Genomic DNA, 19,111 nt, shown 5'->3' with positions numbered 1-19,111 from the left:
GCAAATAGTGGAGATCTTCCAACAGCATGTGAGAAATACTGCACAGGTTCGAATCACCTTCACACTCAGTTCTACCTCCAGCTTCCATAAACAGGGAAAACATCAATTAGTAAATAAACACATTCTAATTGTGTTATCCCAAAGGCATCTTTGTACTGCACCGACTCACTAAGTTTAATTTTAAAAACGGTACTGTGTTTGCTAAACCTAAAAAAAATCACATAGAAAGACCAAAACCTTACTGAAGCAAAATATCTTTTTTTTAAGAGCCGCAGTTATTTTGCTTTAAAAGATGGAACGTGTATTAGGCCTTCACTTAAAGTGGCCACTACAATGGACTGCCATCCAAAAACGCTTTTATTATATGTGTGTGGGTGTTTATCGTGCACACAAAAGCCCCATCATTGGACTCTCGCGTGGCGCTCCATACATTCACGCCCACTGGGCAACCAGTGAATACACATCACAGTTTCTTGGGATGCTTGTGTTTTTAAAATGAACCAGTAAACATTACAATTATTCTTCACGTTCCTCCTCGTGAATATTAAACATCTGTCGGTTTCTTTTTTCTTTTTTTCCCACATTCGTTAGCAAAAATAGCAACACTTATGTTCATCTAAATACGAAGTGAAAAACTGAGTTCTGCATGTCTGGGAAGTGAGTAACGATTTTCCAAGTGCCCCTGTTTTGTACAGGGCATGCATATTGGGATGAAGGGTGTAAAATATGTAGTTACTGGCTTGTTTCTTTCATACTTATTAATTGCTTGACCATCTTGGGATTAAAAATTTGATGCTTATTAGGCATATTGTAAGAGTCTCCAACGGACAAATAATTATTAGTTGATTCATGTAAAAGGAAGGCTGATTACATAACCTCATTATGGAGTCTTTCCATAACATTTAAATTGCAGTTTAAATTTGTTACCATTGGCAATAATCTTTTTGGGTTTCTTTTAACCTTGTGACTGTCCCAATATCTTCCCTAATATTCCCGATTTTGCCACTCTGAAAGCGTAATGCCACACAGAAGCTGCCGTTACCGTTAACTTGCAAACAGAAAACCAGGTGGATTGTGCTCAGGGACCAGGCTAAGTTCAATGAGCTGTTTAAACTCAGACATACACAATGCAAGAGAAGTTTTGATGATTTTTTGTAACGCAGTAATAATTTCACTACCAGAGTTAAAATACTACTGTCCCTTGTTGCTAATTGGATTGGATTTTTTTCAATGCAAATTAATAGACTGTGATTTTCAGACATGTTGGATTTGCAGGTTGAGGTTGCTTCCACAAGCTCAAATTCTGCCTTCATGGGAGGATCAAAATATCACATTTTGATATAAATTGAATGTATACCTAATCTGTTGGGGAAAAAAAGTAAAATAAAAAAATAAATAAAAATGCAGAGACGTTGCTGTCATTCAGTCTCTTTCCTAAAACCAACTTAAGAAAGAACTGCAATATTTTAGAGACGAAGTGGGGTCAAATCATTCTTGGTTTTGGTCTTTTCATGGGATTTATTAACCAATACTGATACTACTTCTCAGATCGTGGTAGTGATTTGAGTCAAACACAGATCAATGGAGTCCTCCCAGCTCTGGTACGGCCTGGAGGACATGTTCATGGCTAGTCATACGGGCCTGGCTTGTCTCCCGTCACCCCTCCCTTCGGTGGCACAGGTGTGGTCCCGAAGCGTGCTCCTCACTCTGCTCACCCCGTGACAGTCACCGTGACCCCGTCCCCCGGGGCAGCAGAAGTCTCTGAAGCACCTCTTAAAGTTCTCGTCCAGGAACGCATAAAGGATGGGGTTGAGGCTGCTGTTGGTGTAGCCCAGCGCCACGCAGAAGAAGTAGGCAGCCATGACAGCGGTGGTCTCGGGCACGTTGGCTGACAACGCTTTAACCAGGATGAAGATGTGGATGGGGGTCCAGCACACCACAAACACCGCGACCACCACCAGAACCAGACGGGTGATCCGTCGAAGGTTGCGGTCTTTCTCGCGTGAGCCGGACAGGAGGCGCACGCTCTTCAGCCGCAGCACCATCAGGGTGTAGCAGACGGTGATGATGATGAGGGGCGCCACAAAGGCGAAGATGAAAACGCATATCTTCATCAGGGTGTCCCAGTAGGTGTAGGGATCAGGGAACTGTAACGCGCATTCTGTGGTTCCTGTTAGATATGGAGACGTTACAGAAGAATTAGAAGAGAACATGTAAGGGGTTGGTTACAAATGCACAAAATGAGGAAGAGTATTCTGCATTAAGAGATTCCAAATCTTGGTCTTCTACAACAACAAAAAATCAGTGGTCAACAATTACAACTATGTTCTGAAAGTTTCATAATTTTGAACTTCTTATCTTTTGATTGTAGATTCCCTACATGAATGCATAGCTCAGCCTACATCCTGCAAATGTCTTGTCTGGAACCACAGACCGAAAGTACATGGTACCTCATTGGTATACCATGCCTTGCAAATGTTTTGAACCTTTCACATTTTGTCATGATACAACCACAGACCTTTGTGTATCTTATTATTATTTAAGGTAGAACATATTGTGAAGTGGAATGATATTTATGCCTAATTTTTGTGATTTACTTTAACAAATGAAACATGAAAAAGTGTGGTGGGCATCTCTTAAAAAGCACCCGAGTCTTTATGGCAGGATGCGAACAGGTACAAAGTGTGTATGTTCTTTTGAAAGACTCTTAAAGTGCAGATGTAAGACCATTTATCACTTAGCACTGTGACGTTTTGAGGTCAGATGAAAATTATGAGTCAGTGATCTAATAGCTTCCTGTAAAATAAATGTCACAATTTTCCTGTCAAGCCTGGAAGCCTTTGTAGACTTTTATAAAATCAAAGAACATCTTTTTGAAGAAATTGAAGCAGTCAGCCAGATTAGGGTCAAATATTCTTGAGTGAAGTAACATATTAGATTGGCTTTTGGAATACGAAGGAAGACTTTAGGGAACAGAGCTGAGGCCGATGTACCGTTGTTGGTGTTGGTGCTGCCGAGGACCATGGCAGGAATCCCAGCAGCCGAGGACAGAACCCAGATGATCACATTGATGATCTTCGCCTTCACTGGCGTGCGGAAATCCAGAGCCTTGACTGGGTGACACACAGCAATGTAGCGGTCCACGCTCATCATCGTCAGGGTGAAGATACTGGTGAACATGTTGTAGTAGTCGATGGAGATGAAGACTTTGCATGCCACCTCGCCAAATGGCCAGGAACTGAGGAGGTAGTCGGTGCTCTGGAAGGGCATGGTGGTGGTAACCAGGGCGTCGGCAACCGCCAGGTTGAAGATGTAGATGTTGGTGGCTGTTTTCATTTTGGTGTATCTGCAAGGGGTGAGGATGCAAACACAGGGTACAGGCGCAGTTATGGTGTAGCTGACTTACACTGTACACTGCAAAAAGTTTAGAGTTGATACTGAGAATAGTTTTTTTTAATATATACTATTTTGTGTTTTCCCTGTCATGATGGTGGATGCTGCATTATTTTAGGCCTTCAAATGGTTCATTTGAGTTGTTCTTTTTTTCATGGTGGAATAGTTGTGCAAAATGTTTATTCAGTCTTGATGACTGAATAAACTCACAAAAATTACACAGGGAAAAAAATTGATTGATTTACTTAATTATTTAGGAAAGTTTCAGCAGGAAATTCAACACTGTATAACTTTTTCACTCTATTCTTGCCTTTGTACGTTTCTATGAAACTCGTTTGTACACATTCCTATTAAACATAATTCATTTCTCAGGTAAAGGCTGCATTTGGTGCATTGTTTGATGCAACATTCTGATTTTTGGGAAAATATTGTGGTAAATAAGACATAAGTGTTAGTTATGCACCCCGGATTTCCTTTAACGTAAAAAAAACAAAAAAACAATCACTGTAATAATGGGATGGAATCATCGTTGTAGACTAAATTGTTCAGCTGTCCTGCAGAAATTCTGGCGCAAAGTAAAACTTGTGGACACCTAATAAAATGATAATAAAGATCGGTCCTTTCATCCCTCTTTTGCTGACATCTGAATCAGTATTCCAAGCTTTGCATTGGGCTTCTCGCAGGACCTCACGCGTAATTGAACGGAAGACATTTAATAATGAAAAATAAGCTGTGCAGCTTCTACAAAACCTTACGGCTAGGACGGTAGTTCAAAGATTAACGGAATAAAAAGGAAAACACATGCTACTGTTTCCGTAGGGTCGAAATCCACAATCCCACAAAGGAGACTTCACTGAGACAAACAGAGAAAAATACACTATATATGTAAATATTAAAAAAAAAAGTAAATATTTTTGCTACGTGATGTACTGGTTGGAGTTCAACTTAAACAGAAGGCATTCATGACTGCCGCTGAAAAGATACTCAGCAGTCTCACAATAACGCGCCGCTCTTGTGCGCGCATTTTGGCTACGTGGGGCGCCTGACACTTACAGACATGTTACAAAAACCGCACACAAACACGCATACGCACAGGCGCACATACCAAGCATCCGAACTCACCTAATGATGACATACATCACCAAACAGTTGCCCACCAAGCCCACCACAAACACCACAGAGTAAACGGCGACTATGATGGGGATGATGGGTGACATCGGCTCAGGTTCCGCGTCCCAGGTGCCGTTGGGGGTGTAGTTGAAGATGTCCGACAAGCCGGGCTGCCAGGTGAAGTTCGGGACGCACTGGCCCGGCTGGCCCAAGGGACAGCGGTCCTCTTTGAAAATGTGCACCACGCCGCTCTCCATGGTGCTGAACACTGGCTCTCCTTTTTCTTTTTCTTCTTCTTCTTCTGCTGCTGCTGCTACTGGGCGCAAACTCACCACCCGAAACAAGTGAATCGCCTAAGTAGGGCGGAAGAAGGTAGCATTTTCAATTGAAAACAAGTCTCAGTTTGTTGTGAGGGAAAACTACGCGCAAAAGCTCAAGGACATCTTCACACAGGAGCAAAACCACCTTACCTCTTTTTAGTCCTTTCCTTCCTCTCAAAAAAGCTCCTTTCAAAGAAACCAAGGTTGATTAGGAGGAGCTATGAGGACTCTCGACCAGAAAATCGGATGCAGAAAAATATGAGCTGAAAGGGCAGGTTTCTATGCAGAGTGTGCAGGAGGAGGACAATTCACAGGCTGTGCCACCGCTGCGCGCCCGAAGGTGCGCACTGGAAGCCCGCACTGCTCATTCAGTGACATCAGAGACTGAGCCAACACATATGACAGCCAGCAGATAGATAGGTTCAGAACATATGCAGTCAACTTCTGTCAGACTTTACTTAGATTAGAGTGATTGTTGTATTACTAATGAACCCGCAAACATGTGATAGCGTATAGATGGTGACCTTTGAGAACTGAGCTGTCCTAATCCTCAAAAATCTTCAAACTTTTTTTTTTTTTTGTTACCATAGAAATGTTAAAAGTAAAAAAAATCAAAAAACAAAGTATGATTGGTATGAGTAGCAGTATCATGACTTGAGAAAACTTTCCCTCAGCAGGGGCCAGTCAGATAAGAGCAAAATGCAATTTTTCTTTTTGGCCGGCAGCTAAACATTTACTCTGCACATCACCCTGAATGTATTATTTCCTTGGTGAACCACGGTAGTGTTGGCATCATGCAGTGGATATGTTTTAATCTATCAGAGAAGAGGAAGTTGGGTGAACTTCACTCAATATAAGGCCGTTTTAGGAGGAAACTTGTTAGAAGCTGCAAGGGATGTTTGTCTTGGATCTGTGTTCTACTTCTAAGTTAGAAAATGACAGAAATGTTTGACAAAGCGTCAATTTACAGCACTGAATACAGACGCACGACTCATTTTCCACACTTTTATTTTGTAAAATGCGTCAGTTTGTGCTGCTCTATCAAGCAAATCCCCACTGCATATGAGACTGCAATGTGAGTAAACGTGTAAAAAGTATGTGGTGAGAATACTTTGGCAAGATATTGCAGGACTTCAGTGCAAAACAAGCACCTCACTTAAAAGGTGTGACTGCAGTTTTCATCAACAGGGTAAGGATTTCATAAAGTATTGCAAACAAGATTAAACACGAAAACAAGGAGGAATCTGGAATGGCTTCAAAGAAAATTTAAAAAAAGACTTAATTACCTCCTTAGCTCCTTCTGACTCATTTTTTTTTCTTCTTTTTTTTTTTTATCAGCGTTATTTTTGCTCGGAACAAAGACCAGCCCCAATTTCACCAAAGATTCTCAGCTGTGTGGTCTTGTTGTTGCACACAGCCTCTTTCATGTCCATCACTGTTCCTGTTTTATCAGTTCCGTTTTTCTCTCCGCCGTAACGCCACCCTCACACAACAACGTCACGGCTCTGGAGGCTCAACATGAAAAGACACAGAGGATCCAGATGAAGAAAGCTCCTCTTGACTTAAATCACATGCTTCCCCACTCGAGCAGCCCCTCTGCTCCCTCCTGCAGGAGATATGAGACAGGTTTCGACCAGCGCGTCATTAGGCAGGTGCTGTTTCCCTTCCCTTTCTTTCATGCACTAACAGTAGTTGCTTAGAGACCCATCACAGCCAGGTGTTTGCTTGAGTGACAAAGGCTTTTCGTCATTGTGTTCCCACATTGTCAAGACCGTCCTCGCTTGACTTTGCGAGGCGGCCCCTGTTTGTCAGTACAAATATTTGATAAAAAAAAGAAAAAAAAACCATTTCAGAGGTCCAACTTGAACCTTGAACTGAGAACGAGTGAATCACCTCCTATGTTGTGCGAGGGACTCTGTGAAACAGTTGCAGTGTTTACCTTTAATCTTAATATCGCAGTGCCAAAGGTCTGTTTATTCACAGATACAATCAGGTCTGCCTCTTCTGGCACTCGAAGCAATGATTTTTTTTTTTTCAAAGGAAGGATGGCAAATGGCTTTTATGTTGCCTGCGGAAAAAAGGTCAAGGGTAGCGGTGCTTTTTTTTTTACAGCCCTTTTTTTCTTGTTACGCTCAAAACTTTGGGTACTATCCATTCAATTCCTAAAAACAAGGAAGTGAGATCCTGGTTTAGGATGCCTCAGCATCTAAACTGAACAAGGCTTATCACTTTAAGAAAATTATCAATCTTGGCTTTGTTGCAATAACTAACTGTACCAAAATAACCAATTTGTGTTTTCCCATGTCAAAAAAAAAAAAAGAAAAAGAAAAGCGAGGAAAATTGCTGCAGAAAGCTTGGCTTGGTATTGATGTTGCCAAAACTAACCGTAATAAGTTGAGTGGTAATTTTATTGGTTCTGACGTTGTTGATCTAAGAGCAGATGAATGCTGGAAATGAGAGTAATGAGAGGAAAATGAGTGAAAAGTGGTGGATCCACACACTTTCAGAGCTACTGATCTCTGTACAGCTGGAGGAAAGCAAAAGCAATGAAAACTTTTAAATTACCCCTGACAGGACATCTATTATTAATATTCAGTTCTGGTTTTCACATAAGTGGCAATAGGGAGGCCATTGTTGAATGGTAAATGGACTGAATTTACATAGCAGGTTTCTACTCATATGGACCTCTCAAGACGCTTCACACTATAGGCTCATTCACCTCAGTGCTCAGAAATGTGCGCCCACTTCTACACTTAGCAGCATCACAGCGTGGAAAAGCTTTTCTTCAGGAATTCATTCAATTTTCTTTCTATTTTTCCGGTTCACAAAAAATGTCATCGGAGGAATATAAACAGGTCCAACTTTTTTTTTTTTTTTTTTAGAGCGCTGTACAGAAATACACAATAAAAGGAATCAAAACCACTCAGTCATGTAGACACATTCAACTCCAAGTACACACTGTTTGATCCAGTTATAATACAACGAGGTCAAACGTTGGCGGGTATTATGCATAACTGACTTTTTTGAGTTTTATTTAATGTTGTGATGTTATTCCATCATCAAACACATACCTGGAGTGTTGCTTTGACTCATTCGTGAATGTCTGAGCCATTTGGGGGTGACTAATCGTTTGAGCATACAATGTTTTAGCCCATTTAAAATTTAGCCCATTTAGCCCAAGCTCCGTCTTGGAGCTTCGCTGTTCACCTGAGCTCCCGCCCCTCACCAGACTGGCAGCAGCACCAATTAGCAAAGAAACGCCTGGTGGAACTAAGCGTCTACTGAGCTTACAAACTACAACGTTCCTATAGGAACGGTTATAAACGGCAAAAAATGGAGGCCACATTCAAGGCATCAGATGTGGCTATGATGCAAGTCAAATGTCTTTTGAGTTGTTTTTGATATATACATCATTTTGATTACAACTGAAGGTAACATAGTTCCTTGATCGTGCTATGAAATGACACCATGTGCCTGGATAACATGTTGTACTCCCCCTTTAAAGAACTCCAGCTGATTCCATCGAGTCGCTGACATTTCAGCGAGCCCTTCTTCTAAGCAAGCATGTAGCGACGGGGGACAGGGAAACAAGACAGAGTAAAAAGGGAAGGATGAATGGAAGTACAGGGCGACCCTGGAAGAAAACCTGTTAGATGCTGCAAAGCAATCAAAACATGAGGTTCAGCGTCCAACTGGACAACATCACAGATAAAATGATTTAGAAAGAAGCACGTTCATGTTGTAGAGCAGCAGCGCTAAAGTACCGAGAATCTGTGGTAAGATTTTAAATATGCTGCTTGAACATTTAATCAAGTTAATTTATTAAGAAAAATGTATCTTTTTTTATCTTTAGATGGAAAAATTTGATAAAGATGTACCTCAAAACACTGGCATCTGTAATTACACACTTCAGATTTTCACTTGTAATTACTTCAGAATTACACACAACTTCCTGTTGGTCTATCACTTCAAGTAGCAGTGAATATATATTGAAGTTTGTGGTTGTAGATTGACAAACTGTGAAAACGTTAAAGCGGCATGAACAACTTTGCAAGGCATTAGACTGTTTTCAGATACAAACAAACCTAAAATACCAGTGATATTGAAATCTAGAACATTATATAATCTGACCAAAGATAACTTTGATTATCTTCAATATCAACTAACTATTAAAATATAAAGCATGTGGGTTGAACACATTGGGTTGATAAAATCCTTTGATTCTTACATTAGGGAAATTAAGAAATGAAACATAATACCCAAACGATGTATACAGTTTCTCAAAAATTATGACACAAAATGTATACATTTATGAAACAAAAACAGAAGCGTGACTGTCTGTCCTCATCACTACATAAAAAGAGGATTCTGATTCTAAAGTCCCTGTTGAGTAATGCAGAATACGGGCCTGTATAGTTTATACTTCAGTGAGGGAGATAGATGGTCCCTTTACGCCATTATCTCCATTTTTAGCCAAGAAAAAAAACCCACAAAAAACCGACTTTATTCAAAGCCATTCAGTCCCTCTGCAGCACACTCTGTTGCATATACATCTTAGAGTAAATATAACACAATCTTTACATAAAACCTCATCCTGGTTCCATTTTTATAAAACTGCACAATGCTCAGAACACTTTCCCAGGACCCATTTGGGAGAACAAAATTGTATACTATTTTATACCATTAGCGGAGCCTCTATATGTCTGTAGAGATGTGGCACTCACAGGGGATGGAGGTGTGCGTTTTAATGCACTCCTTTTTGTTAAGTGCAAATGTTCAAACTGAGGGAAGATTGGTAAATTGCTTCTTTAAATAAGCATAAAAAATGTGTTTCTTGATAGGAATGTGTATTTACAACAACTGTGGGTTTTTTTCACTAATGTTTACAAATTATATTCTGAATTTTCTGATGCATAATCACTCAGCGTTTGAAAGGGGAGACAGAGGTTTCATAAACATGCTTTTTTTTTTCTCCACTTATAAACCTGTCATTGCCAAATTAAATGCTTCACCTCTTGAAAACGAGGAATCCAAAATTCCTAAGAATAAACCTTTTTTTTTTTTTTTGGAAAAGGTTTTGAAACTTTTTCAGCCTGCGGCTAAGGGTTTTGTAGTCTTGCAGTAATAAATATTTACCTCCTCCTTCCTGATGGATCCCTTTAAGTCCTGTCATACTGAACAGCAGAGTAAAGGAAGAGGTGTGCGTGTGCGTGTGTGTGTGCGTGTGCATGCGCGTTTGTTGGGGGTGAGGGTGGTGTTAATCTGTGACCTGTTCTACAAAGCCGCTCCAGCTCAAGGACAATAACAGACCCCAGGGCGTGTGGGGTTGTCTTGTCTGGGCTCTCAGGTGAATCATTATTGTTGAACTCTCAGATCGCTGCAGGTTTTCCTTAATGACTGCTTTGTATTTGGCATAAAAAGCAGCATCCTCAGTGGATGATGCATGTCTGTGCGGTGATAAAAGGGGACAAGGGTTACGCATGTTTTAAAATAGCCAAATCAGAAAGTCTGCTGCATTCGGTCCGCTGAATCGATAGTTTGTAAAACCACCATTTTTGCCCATTCTTCTTTTGAAAATATCTCAAGTCCATCAGTCACACTGGATGGCAAGAGTCAGAGTAGAGAAGCTTAACACCACAGTGTGTAACTTAAGCTAAAAATTAAAGGTTTTTAATATATCTGTTAAAACTGTTACCATATAATGACAGTATAAGGTAAGACAGATAATCTGTTTGCATTCTCCCAGTGTTCCCAGGGCTAACTACAGAGATACAAACCACAATGAGTAACAATCACAGCAAAGAGGATGGTCTCAGCACTGTCAATCATGTTTGCGTATATGTCGCTCACATCCTCCCCCTTACTCTCTGCTATGCTTCTCCTTGTCAGCAGAGCCTGCCACGACTGCACAGGCTAGCATAGCTACTGATGACGGTGGAAAAACAGTTTTCCTGGAATGGTTAGTTGTTTTTCCGCCAGCGCATACACAAGATTGATTGACAGCACTAAGATACTCCTCCTGGCTCTGACTGGCTGTTTTTGACCGGAAGCGGTGCATTTCTTCGGCAATAATGAGATACTTTGGCAATAGTATCTCAGCGAAAAGGTGGAGGAGGTCGAACTTTTCACAGATAATCAGATTATCTACTTCACTGTTACAACGACATGTTGACAGTTTAAACATATATAAAAAAAACACCTTTTTGTAAAAGTTATACACTGTAATGTTACGTCACACATCCCCAATCGTATTTAGCTTTGGACTTTATAACACACAAATATTGGATCTAAACTATTTTGCTGCAACAGAGGCTGTAATATAGTCCTTGTATCTCTAAAAGTTAAGCTTCAATTGTTTGACAAGATACTGTGCAACAGTTCCTGCAAACTATAGAAAGTGTTCAGTTCTCTGGTCATGGAATTCAATGCTTAGTGTAAAACTTTCTTCATTACTGAATCAATAAGCAGAAATGGCAACAATTGGTTTCCTGGCTCTAAAATAAGTGTTAATTTTCCCAAACAAAGACCAAGAAATATTACAGTTCCCCTCCTTGTATTTAATGTTTACATAAACTGAGCAGATCACACCTTCCAACGTGTTATTTCTGGTGTGATGATCCTCTACTCAATATGTCATCAGATATAAAGGCATGAACGGCGCAGTCACTGCAGCAGCCCGTCCCCCAGCTGACACTCAGGTGAAGCTTTGCATGCAGACGCTGTTCCGCCTCGCAGAGATCATCACCTGCACATCCAGGCCGTCCAGATGGCCGGTCACCTCAGCTCTGTGTGATTCTCTGTTGTTGTTTCCAAGTCGTGATCGGCACGTACCGTTTCCTCGTCCCGGGCGATTCAGCTGCAGCGCTGGACGCTGCTGAGGCGACCGGTTTGTGGCAAACACACCGAAGGCCCGGAGGAGCAAACAAATGGGGCCAAAAGCAAGCGCTTGATAAATGAGTTGTTCATGATGTACACACAGGTCAGTTCACATTTTTATGTAAACCTCCTTGAACACATTGGTGGAGAACATTTTCTGTGTCTTGACTAGGCCTGTCACGATAACAAATTTTGCTGAGAGATTAATTGTCTCAACAGTTATTGCAATAAACGATAATATTGTTTGAGGACCATTTCAAAAATGATGTAGCGGTAATGGCATAATAACGCAAGCACGTCCTGCCAAAAATAAATACACTTTGTTTTCAAAAGAACACTTAACGCTGGAACTGGTAAACAAAATAAACAAAACAATCAAAAACAAAAAATAAAATGGACTCTGTTAGCAAAAAAAAAAAAATGCACTTGAATAAAAACTAAACAAAACATAAAACCGAAGTGGAAATGAAAACTACATTCAACCAAGAGTACAGATTATGAACTCTGTATACTGTATACTCGATAATCATTAGGTTCAGATGGAGAAGATGAGCCCCTCCGACTACCTGATGCAAATAGTTCACTCCTCCTTTACGCTAAGGAAATGAAGGGAGAGGTCAGAGGAGAGCACCGGAGTCCAGCCTTTTTTCATCCAGTGCCATCAATAGAAAGAGAAGAAGGCAGGAAGAAACGATAAAGTCGATAAATCAAGATGAAGCCGATGATTTCAATTTATCATGTGATTAATTGATATATTGTTTATCGCTGCAGGCCTGGTCTTGACACATCTATCCTTCATGCGTGTTCTTCTCTGAATCAGAGAGTTTATATGTAGTCAGAAACGACTTGCATGCTGAATGGCAAACGTCTAGAGTATAGCAATAGGAAGAAAAGCCTGACATGAAATGATACAGAGTCCTGGACCAAATCGATGTCTCATGCGAGGGTTAAAACAGTAGAACGGTTAGGTCCCATGCAGCTGCGATCGCATAACAGCCAGCTGCTGGTCAGCGTGGCCCTGTAAGCACGGCATTCACCGAAACATCTGAGGACGAGCCTCCCAGCGGTACGTGTGGGTTCAGTGTGTAATGATTACAGCGAATTTGAAAGAAAGAAAGAAAGAAAGAAAAAAAAAGATGTGCTTTTAGAACAAGTAGCCTACTCGAAAACACAAGAGGCAGTGTGGCAAGGCTGCAAAATGATCATGTTTTTCTTTCTGAGCTGGAGAGAGGAGAACATTGAAGCAGACCTAAAATAAGCTCCTTTTCTCTTTTATTTGGCGTGACAAATAAGGAGGAAAATACATATTTTATTAGCTCTTTCCAGGTAGTAATATTAAATCTAAATGAGCAGAAAGCTGTTAGCGTTTGAAGTATTCTGTGAAGAAGAGCGGTCACTGAGCCGTACAGTAGGGCAAGTTATAAGCACTGTTGCCTCATGGGGGGGAAAAAAAAGGTATGAGCAGCTACGGCTGGTGCTTCTCTCTGAATGTTACCCGACACAAGGACATTATTTTTCTCAGAAACGTAGGATTTCAAAACTTCCGTCGCACCAGACAAGTGGATTTTTACGACGCTGCACACGTGTGCATCTTGTATAACCAACAAAGCAGCTGGTGACTTGGTGTTCGCAAGAACCCGCTGATGTACCACCGGGCTGCCTTTGTTTGGCCTTACTGAGTCACCAAAAGCAAAGAGCTTGACAAGGAAATTGTTTTTGCAAAGAATTGCCACGACTGGCGTAAAAAGAAAAGAAGAAATGATTCTGTTTCACAAGTCTCCAAAGATGAAAGCTCTCTGAGCTGACTAACCCACAGAAAGGTTTGCTCAAAAATAGATTTTGCGACCTTAAAGGGGAGGAACGAGGGATGGCTGAGGTAGGTGTTGTATAAAAATGACTTTTTTGAACTTTATATCATGTTATAATGTTGTTCTATCATCAAAAAAATAATTGAAATGTTGCTTTGATTCGTCCCCGTTTTCTACCCCTATCCCACACAGCTCCTACAGACTAGTGGCAGCAGCAATCAGCAAACACCTACTGAGCCCGAATAACGTTTATAATGGAAAAAAGAGCAACGTTGCTTTGATAACATGCTGAAGACACAGTGGAGCTTCTTAAAGAGACAGAGGCCAACTTCAAGTTGACTACTTGACTGTGCTATAAAATATGCCTGGAAAGTACATAAAATACCACCCCTTTAAGGCCAGAAAAGAGTTCTACTCACTTCAGCTCAACAATGTCACTTAAAAACAAAACTGCAGCCAATCAGCATGAAACAAACAAGCAGCCGTATCATTGCTTTCTAACGACAGGGATGTGAGCGCGCTCGTAATCTTTAAACAATCCACTCAGAGCTATTCATTTCTCACTAGCTCTGCATCAACAGTGGCTTGCTGGGCGCAGACCGTTTCCTGTAGGACTAATTCCCTGCAGCCTGGTAGCATGCAAACAGAACTCAGCAGGAGCGTTATTACCGGGCACCTGTCACTCGGCCGTGAGCTATACGGAAAGACGCCTCTCAGATAGAGTAATTCCAGTTTTCACACAACACCACTGATTTCGCAGCAGGACTTGGAGGCAATCTGCGTTTTGCTGCGGCAGACATCAGCGTCACTGTCAGGCGGAGGAGCAAAGCAGGGACGGCACATGTGCATATGCGATTCTCTTTCGACGGGGGCTTAAATGGAACTTCGTGCTGGGTGGCTGTCGGCACAGAGTCTTGTTTTGATCGTCGCTATGGGAACGGACAGCGTCTGACCCACAGATACGAGAGCAAAGGGATTTGATCGATAGACCGAGGCAACATTAGGTTTCTTCAGCTAAACCAGACGGATGAGGATGTCAAGTCTGAGCAATTTGAATGCGCGAACCAGAAACATCCCTGCTGATATTCAGAACAGTCTCCAATCTAATGAAACATAGGAAGGGCGCTGCTTCATGGGAGTCCTATCAACTGAGCACATAAACACGCAGCCTAAGGGACAAATGTGTGTGGCATAATGATAATTAAAAAAAAAAAAGCCAGTGGAACCATTTGTCTCAGGGTCCAGAGTTCAACTCGGATGGTGCAGGTGAGCGTGCGCTGGGATCACAATGTGCCAGCCACAGTAAACAGTGTTTGCAGAGCAAGGCGAGGCCAAGCTACTGCAGCCAGAGGCACTGAGCCTCTACATAAATATTGACTTTACGTTCATCCCCTGTTCTCTCCACCTTTCAGACGCGAAACCACGAGGGACGAGTACGTCAGAGTTTCCGAAGAAGAGCCTGATTTGAATGCCTCCTAACAAACACGAAGGACCGGTTACATGCTCAAGAGATTGTAGGCGTTTGCGCTGAATAGGCGCTCTTTGTTTACCAAGGCCAGAAACCCTAGCGCGCAGGGGAATAAGAAGGTATCTGTCGGAAAGTTTAAACAGCTGTGTGTTTTTGAAAAATGTTGATTGAGTATAGTTTGGTTTCTGCAGAGCACAGAGAGCTGGGGGAAACAAATCATTCCCTTGTGGAGTTTGACTTTGTAGCATTGAAGGCATATGGAAGTAGATTTCCTCTGGGTGCCACGAGGGATGTGTGTCTATCAGCTGAAGCAGACGGTATCTGTTGTACATACAAATAGGGAGGTTTGCAGAAGTTTTCATACCTCAGGGCAAGTACTACAGTTTGTTGATTTTTTTTTTTTTTGGGCGAAAAGTTTTAAATTCAACTCCAGCAGCCAAACAGCATGAAATAATTTCTTCTAGCGCATTTCTGTTTACTGAGTTGAGAAAATATTTGTCAGGCGTGTCCAATATCTTCAATGTGGCCTCAGTAAAAATGTTAGGCAATCTGTATTTTAATTTCTTACCAAGATGTCCATGTTTGTACTGTAAATGGCCATGAATCTCATTAATTTTGAGCTTTAAAACTATTTATTCAAAACAGTTGTTTTGTTTTGTTTGGTAACATGTTAAATTAATATCAAACACAAAAAATAGGCAACCAAGTCTTTTTTGTTTTACAGATTTAAATTTACATACACCCCCACCAATATTTAGTTAAATATCTTTTAGCAAGTTGAACCTTGACCATGCAGTTTTTTTCATTCGTCATCAGGCTTCTGGCATGATTCTGGCAGGATATTTTACCACCATTTTAGAAGAGATGGGAGATTGGTTTCCACGCATTGATGAAGCTTTACAGGCTGCAATCTTGCCGACTACAGTTCCTCCTTCAAAATCGACACTTGCGACGTCAACTGAACTTTTATGGTCCAATGAGACGAAAAACTGAGCTGCAAAACAAGCAAACTTGAGAGAGCTGTATCAACTTTCAAGCATGGTGGTGGAAGCAGCATGCGCTGTTTAGTGTCAGCAGTCCTGCATTGGATGAAGTAGGTGGAAGAAATAAAAGGGGAATATCTCAAAATAATTTAACTTCACACTGGCTAGCCACAACATGGACACAATGAGGTGTTTCTAATTGGATAATTATTCCAAACACACATCAAAACCAGCTTTGGGTCGGATAAAGCAGTTTGATATTAAATCCTGGCTGTGGTTGAGAAGCTGCTCTCACATTTCTAATTGTAAGCAGATCAGTTGTTCATGGCAAGTAAAGTTTGTAATTTCTCTGCAATGTTCTAAAGGCCTTTTATGCAAATATCAAGGGTATGTAAAGCTCTGGAAAAAACTAAGAGACCTCTGCAATGAACCCCATTGAAAACCTCATGGTTGTTCCACCAAATGTTGATTTCTGAACTCTTCCTGAGTTAAAACTTTAGTATTGTTGTTTCTAAATGAATATGAACTTTTTTTTCTTTGCATTATTTGAGGTTCATAAGCTCTGCATCTTTTTTTTTTTGTCATTTTGACCATTTCTCTTTTTCTGCAAATAGAAAAAAAAAATTTTTGCTTGGAATTTCAGAGACATGCTGTCAGTAGTTCATAGAATTAAAGAACAATGTTCATTTTGCTCAAACATAAACCTATAAAAAGTAAAATCAGAGAAAGTGATCATTTTAAGTGGTCTCTTAAAATGATACATTTTCCAGAGCTTTATATGCACATTTGAGTTTGCATGTTTTTTCTTGTGTTCTTTTTTTTGTTCAGATAGATCAAGTCAGAATTATCCTGGAAGCTTACAAATAATTAAAAAACTAAACTAGAAACATGAAAATAACCACATTTGTAAAACCTCAAAATGATTTATCACAAAATATTACAAAAACAAATCATGCTACAATTAGAGCATCTTTGTTGTTTTTATCTTAAAGAATCTGCAAATCAGATATCATTTTAGTTTCACCTGTCTCTCTGCAGGTCCAGTAGGACCTAAATGAAACATTTACTGTAAGTTCTTGCGTTTGATTTTTACTTTTTTTGTGAAATGATCATGGGAACGCCCTGTCAAGACACCAAAGTGATTATTCCAGCTGGTTAAAACACAGATGGGATTTTGTTTTCTTCTTCAGGGACTCATTACAGACTAAAGCAACATGAAATTCAGCACTCAGAACTATTAGAGTTGCAGAACAGCTGTGGGTGTCGTTTCTTTAGCTCAATTTAAATCTAATCTTGAGTCCTTTGGTAACATTTCCCTTCATAGAAAAGTAAACACATCTAAGCAACTCGCAGCTGCGTTCAGGTGAATCATCCAACATAATTACAGAGAAGCTGTGCAAAGTTTATGTTCAATCAAACTCGGATAACAAGAAAGTAAATGCTTAGGATTTAATTCAAATCGTGACGGAAATGCCAGCTCAACGCATCATTTGAAACTGATGTTAGAGCACAAAATAATCTCAGAACTGTTGTAAGAGGCTGTTGTTCACATCAAATGGATTATGTCGCAACAGATACTAAACGTTTGGGATGTTAAGGTTTTCCTTGTATCTACACAGAAGAAAGTCAGCATGTTATGTGTCAAATCTTTTCACATGTAAGCAGCGTAGCTTTGTCTGGGATGTGTGTTTTGTGCCGAAGGCTGTGAAATATAAAATTGGTACCAACTTTGTCAGGGTTTTTTTTTTCACATTTGATTATTACTTTAACGAGATGAGAGTTCCGTGCTTGGTACTTAGTCCATGAGAACCCCATGAGCTTGTAAAATCACAAGTGCTTTTTGAAAGTACAACCTTCAAGCATCTATGGAAAAAACTTCATTCAGCTCACATTTCTGTGTTTAAAGATTTATTTTTTGTTGTAATGTCTTGATTATAAATGTTGTGTTTTCAATTAGTGCAAGCAAAAAAATCCTCATAATTAACAGAAAAACAGCCCAATGCTATCCTCACTCTATCAGACATTATGACACAATGCTCTCGTAGCATCTCCCAAACCCAGACCCCTCCACTCAATTTCCACATTAAGGGGCAATATTTGTGAATTCAGCAGACACGCCTCCACTTCTCTAGACTCAAGTGACGTTTTGCAGAGCAGTTTGTGGTCCAAGGTGTTGATGCAGCAACTTAGCAATAATACATCATACCATGAGGCTCTTTCTATATATCGTTTTTGAACTAATGGCATCTCTGCACATTGTTTTTGAACAATATACAAATGGCCATGTTAAGTTAGGTCTGCTACAATTGACTTTGCAGAAAGTAGGTGACCTCTGCACACGATGCGCCTCCTTCTTTGTGCTGGAAATCACTGAAGGCCTTAGAGCGACCCGTTCTTTGACAACATGTTTGCGGAAGCAGACACCAAGCCTCAGTGCTGAACTTTATTAGTCGTGTTTTGAACACCTGAATTCAATAGTCTGCAGTTAAAGGTGTCTTTAAGTTGAGACGCTCATCGCACCGAATGTTTTGTCACGGCCACAACAATTAACCTGCAGCTGTTAGATTTGTAGACCTTTTGCTGGTAAACTTTGAAAAGAGAGCAGTGCAGATGATGTTCCAGCAAAAAATAGGACAACACTGTGTTTATAATTATTGGGCATTTATGCATTTTCACCTTTCATAATTTTTAGGCAGTTTCAAACCGACAGACTCCATGGAAGGACGGCTTATTACCAATATAGAAAAAAATGGTTGCTATATTGGTCACTAGTTTTTTATTTTTAAATGTCAAATATTAATTGGAAAGTTGTGGGGTGTCTGATGAAAATAAATAGATGAAATGGGAAAATGGGCTTTTCATTTAGCTGAGTAATAATGCAGCACAATATTAGCTGCCTAATAACTGTGCACATATATTCTCCTAAAAAAAATAAAAATAAAAATAAAAAAAAAGCCCAAACTTCACTCTTAATTTCTTAGAAATTCACATTTGACATTTATTAATAGCTTGGATTAACTAAAATGTAGTTTGGGATTAATAAAAATAATTCTCACACAGTGAAATTCAAGAAGTTCAGATCCCACCATGCAACTCTGGCAGCTTTGGAAAGCAGCTCACTGTCATGTGACTCTAAGTGTAGCCCGTCATTGA

The 19,111-nt window shown here is 40.3% G+C and overlaps 1 protein-coding gene and 1 long non-coding RNA gene across 2 annotated transcripts; one reads left to right on the top strand and one right to left on the bottom strand.

Moving 5' to 3' along the window:
- Positions 1-559: 559 nt before the first annotated feature.
- oprk1 (opioid receptor, kappa 1) lies at positions 560-5,363 on the bottom strand. The gene is made up of 4 exons (XM_008434494.3): positions 4,974-5,363; positions 4,516-4,856; positions 2,994-3,346; positions 560-2,170 (listed from the first exon to the last, which is right to left on the bottom strand). Exons 2-4 carry the CDS (start codon positions 4,758-4,760, stop codon positions 1,632-1,634), a joined length of 1,137 nt encoding a protein of 378 aa, XP_008432716.1. The 5' UTR covers positions 4,761-4,856; positions 4,974-5,363; the 3' UTR covers positions 560-1,631.
- An 8,653-nt stretch (positions 5,364-14,016) lies between these two features.
- On the top strand, positions 14,017-17,685 carry LOC103479831 (uncharacterized). Its single transcript, XR_001777514.2, has 2 exons — positions 14,017-14,773; positions 14,920-17,685. It is a non-coding gene; the product is annotated as an uncharacterized LOC103479831 (long non-coding RNA).
- Positions 17,686-19,111: the final 1,426 nt, after the last annotated feature.

This window comes from Poecilia reticulata, chromosome 17, assembly GCF_904066995.2.
Source record: "Poecilia reticulata chromosome 17, P_reticulata-male-v2, whole genome shotgun sequence".
NCBI classification, from domain to species: domain Eukaryota; kingdom Metazoa; phylum Chordata; class Actinopteri; order Cyprinodontiformes; family Poeciliidae; genus Poecilia; species Poecilia reticulata.
Note: the sequence above shows the minus strand (reverse complement) of the source record. Positions and strands in the feature narration are given on the sequence as shown.

Coding starts and splice junctions, on each gene's coding strand:
- oprk1 (XM_008434494.3), bottom strand. CDS start 4,760: ATGGAGAGCGGCGTGGTGCACATTTTCAAAGAGGACCGCTGTCCCTTG. Junction 3,347..4,515: donor GTGATGTATGTCATCATTAG/GTGAGTTCGGAT, acceptor CACCCCTTGCAG/ATACACCAAAATGAAAACAG. Junction 2,171..2,993: donor CAGCACCAACACCAACAACG/GTACATCGGCCT, acceptor CATATCTAACAG/GAACCACAGAATGCGCGTTA.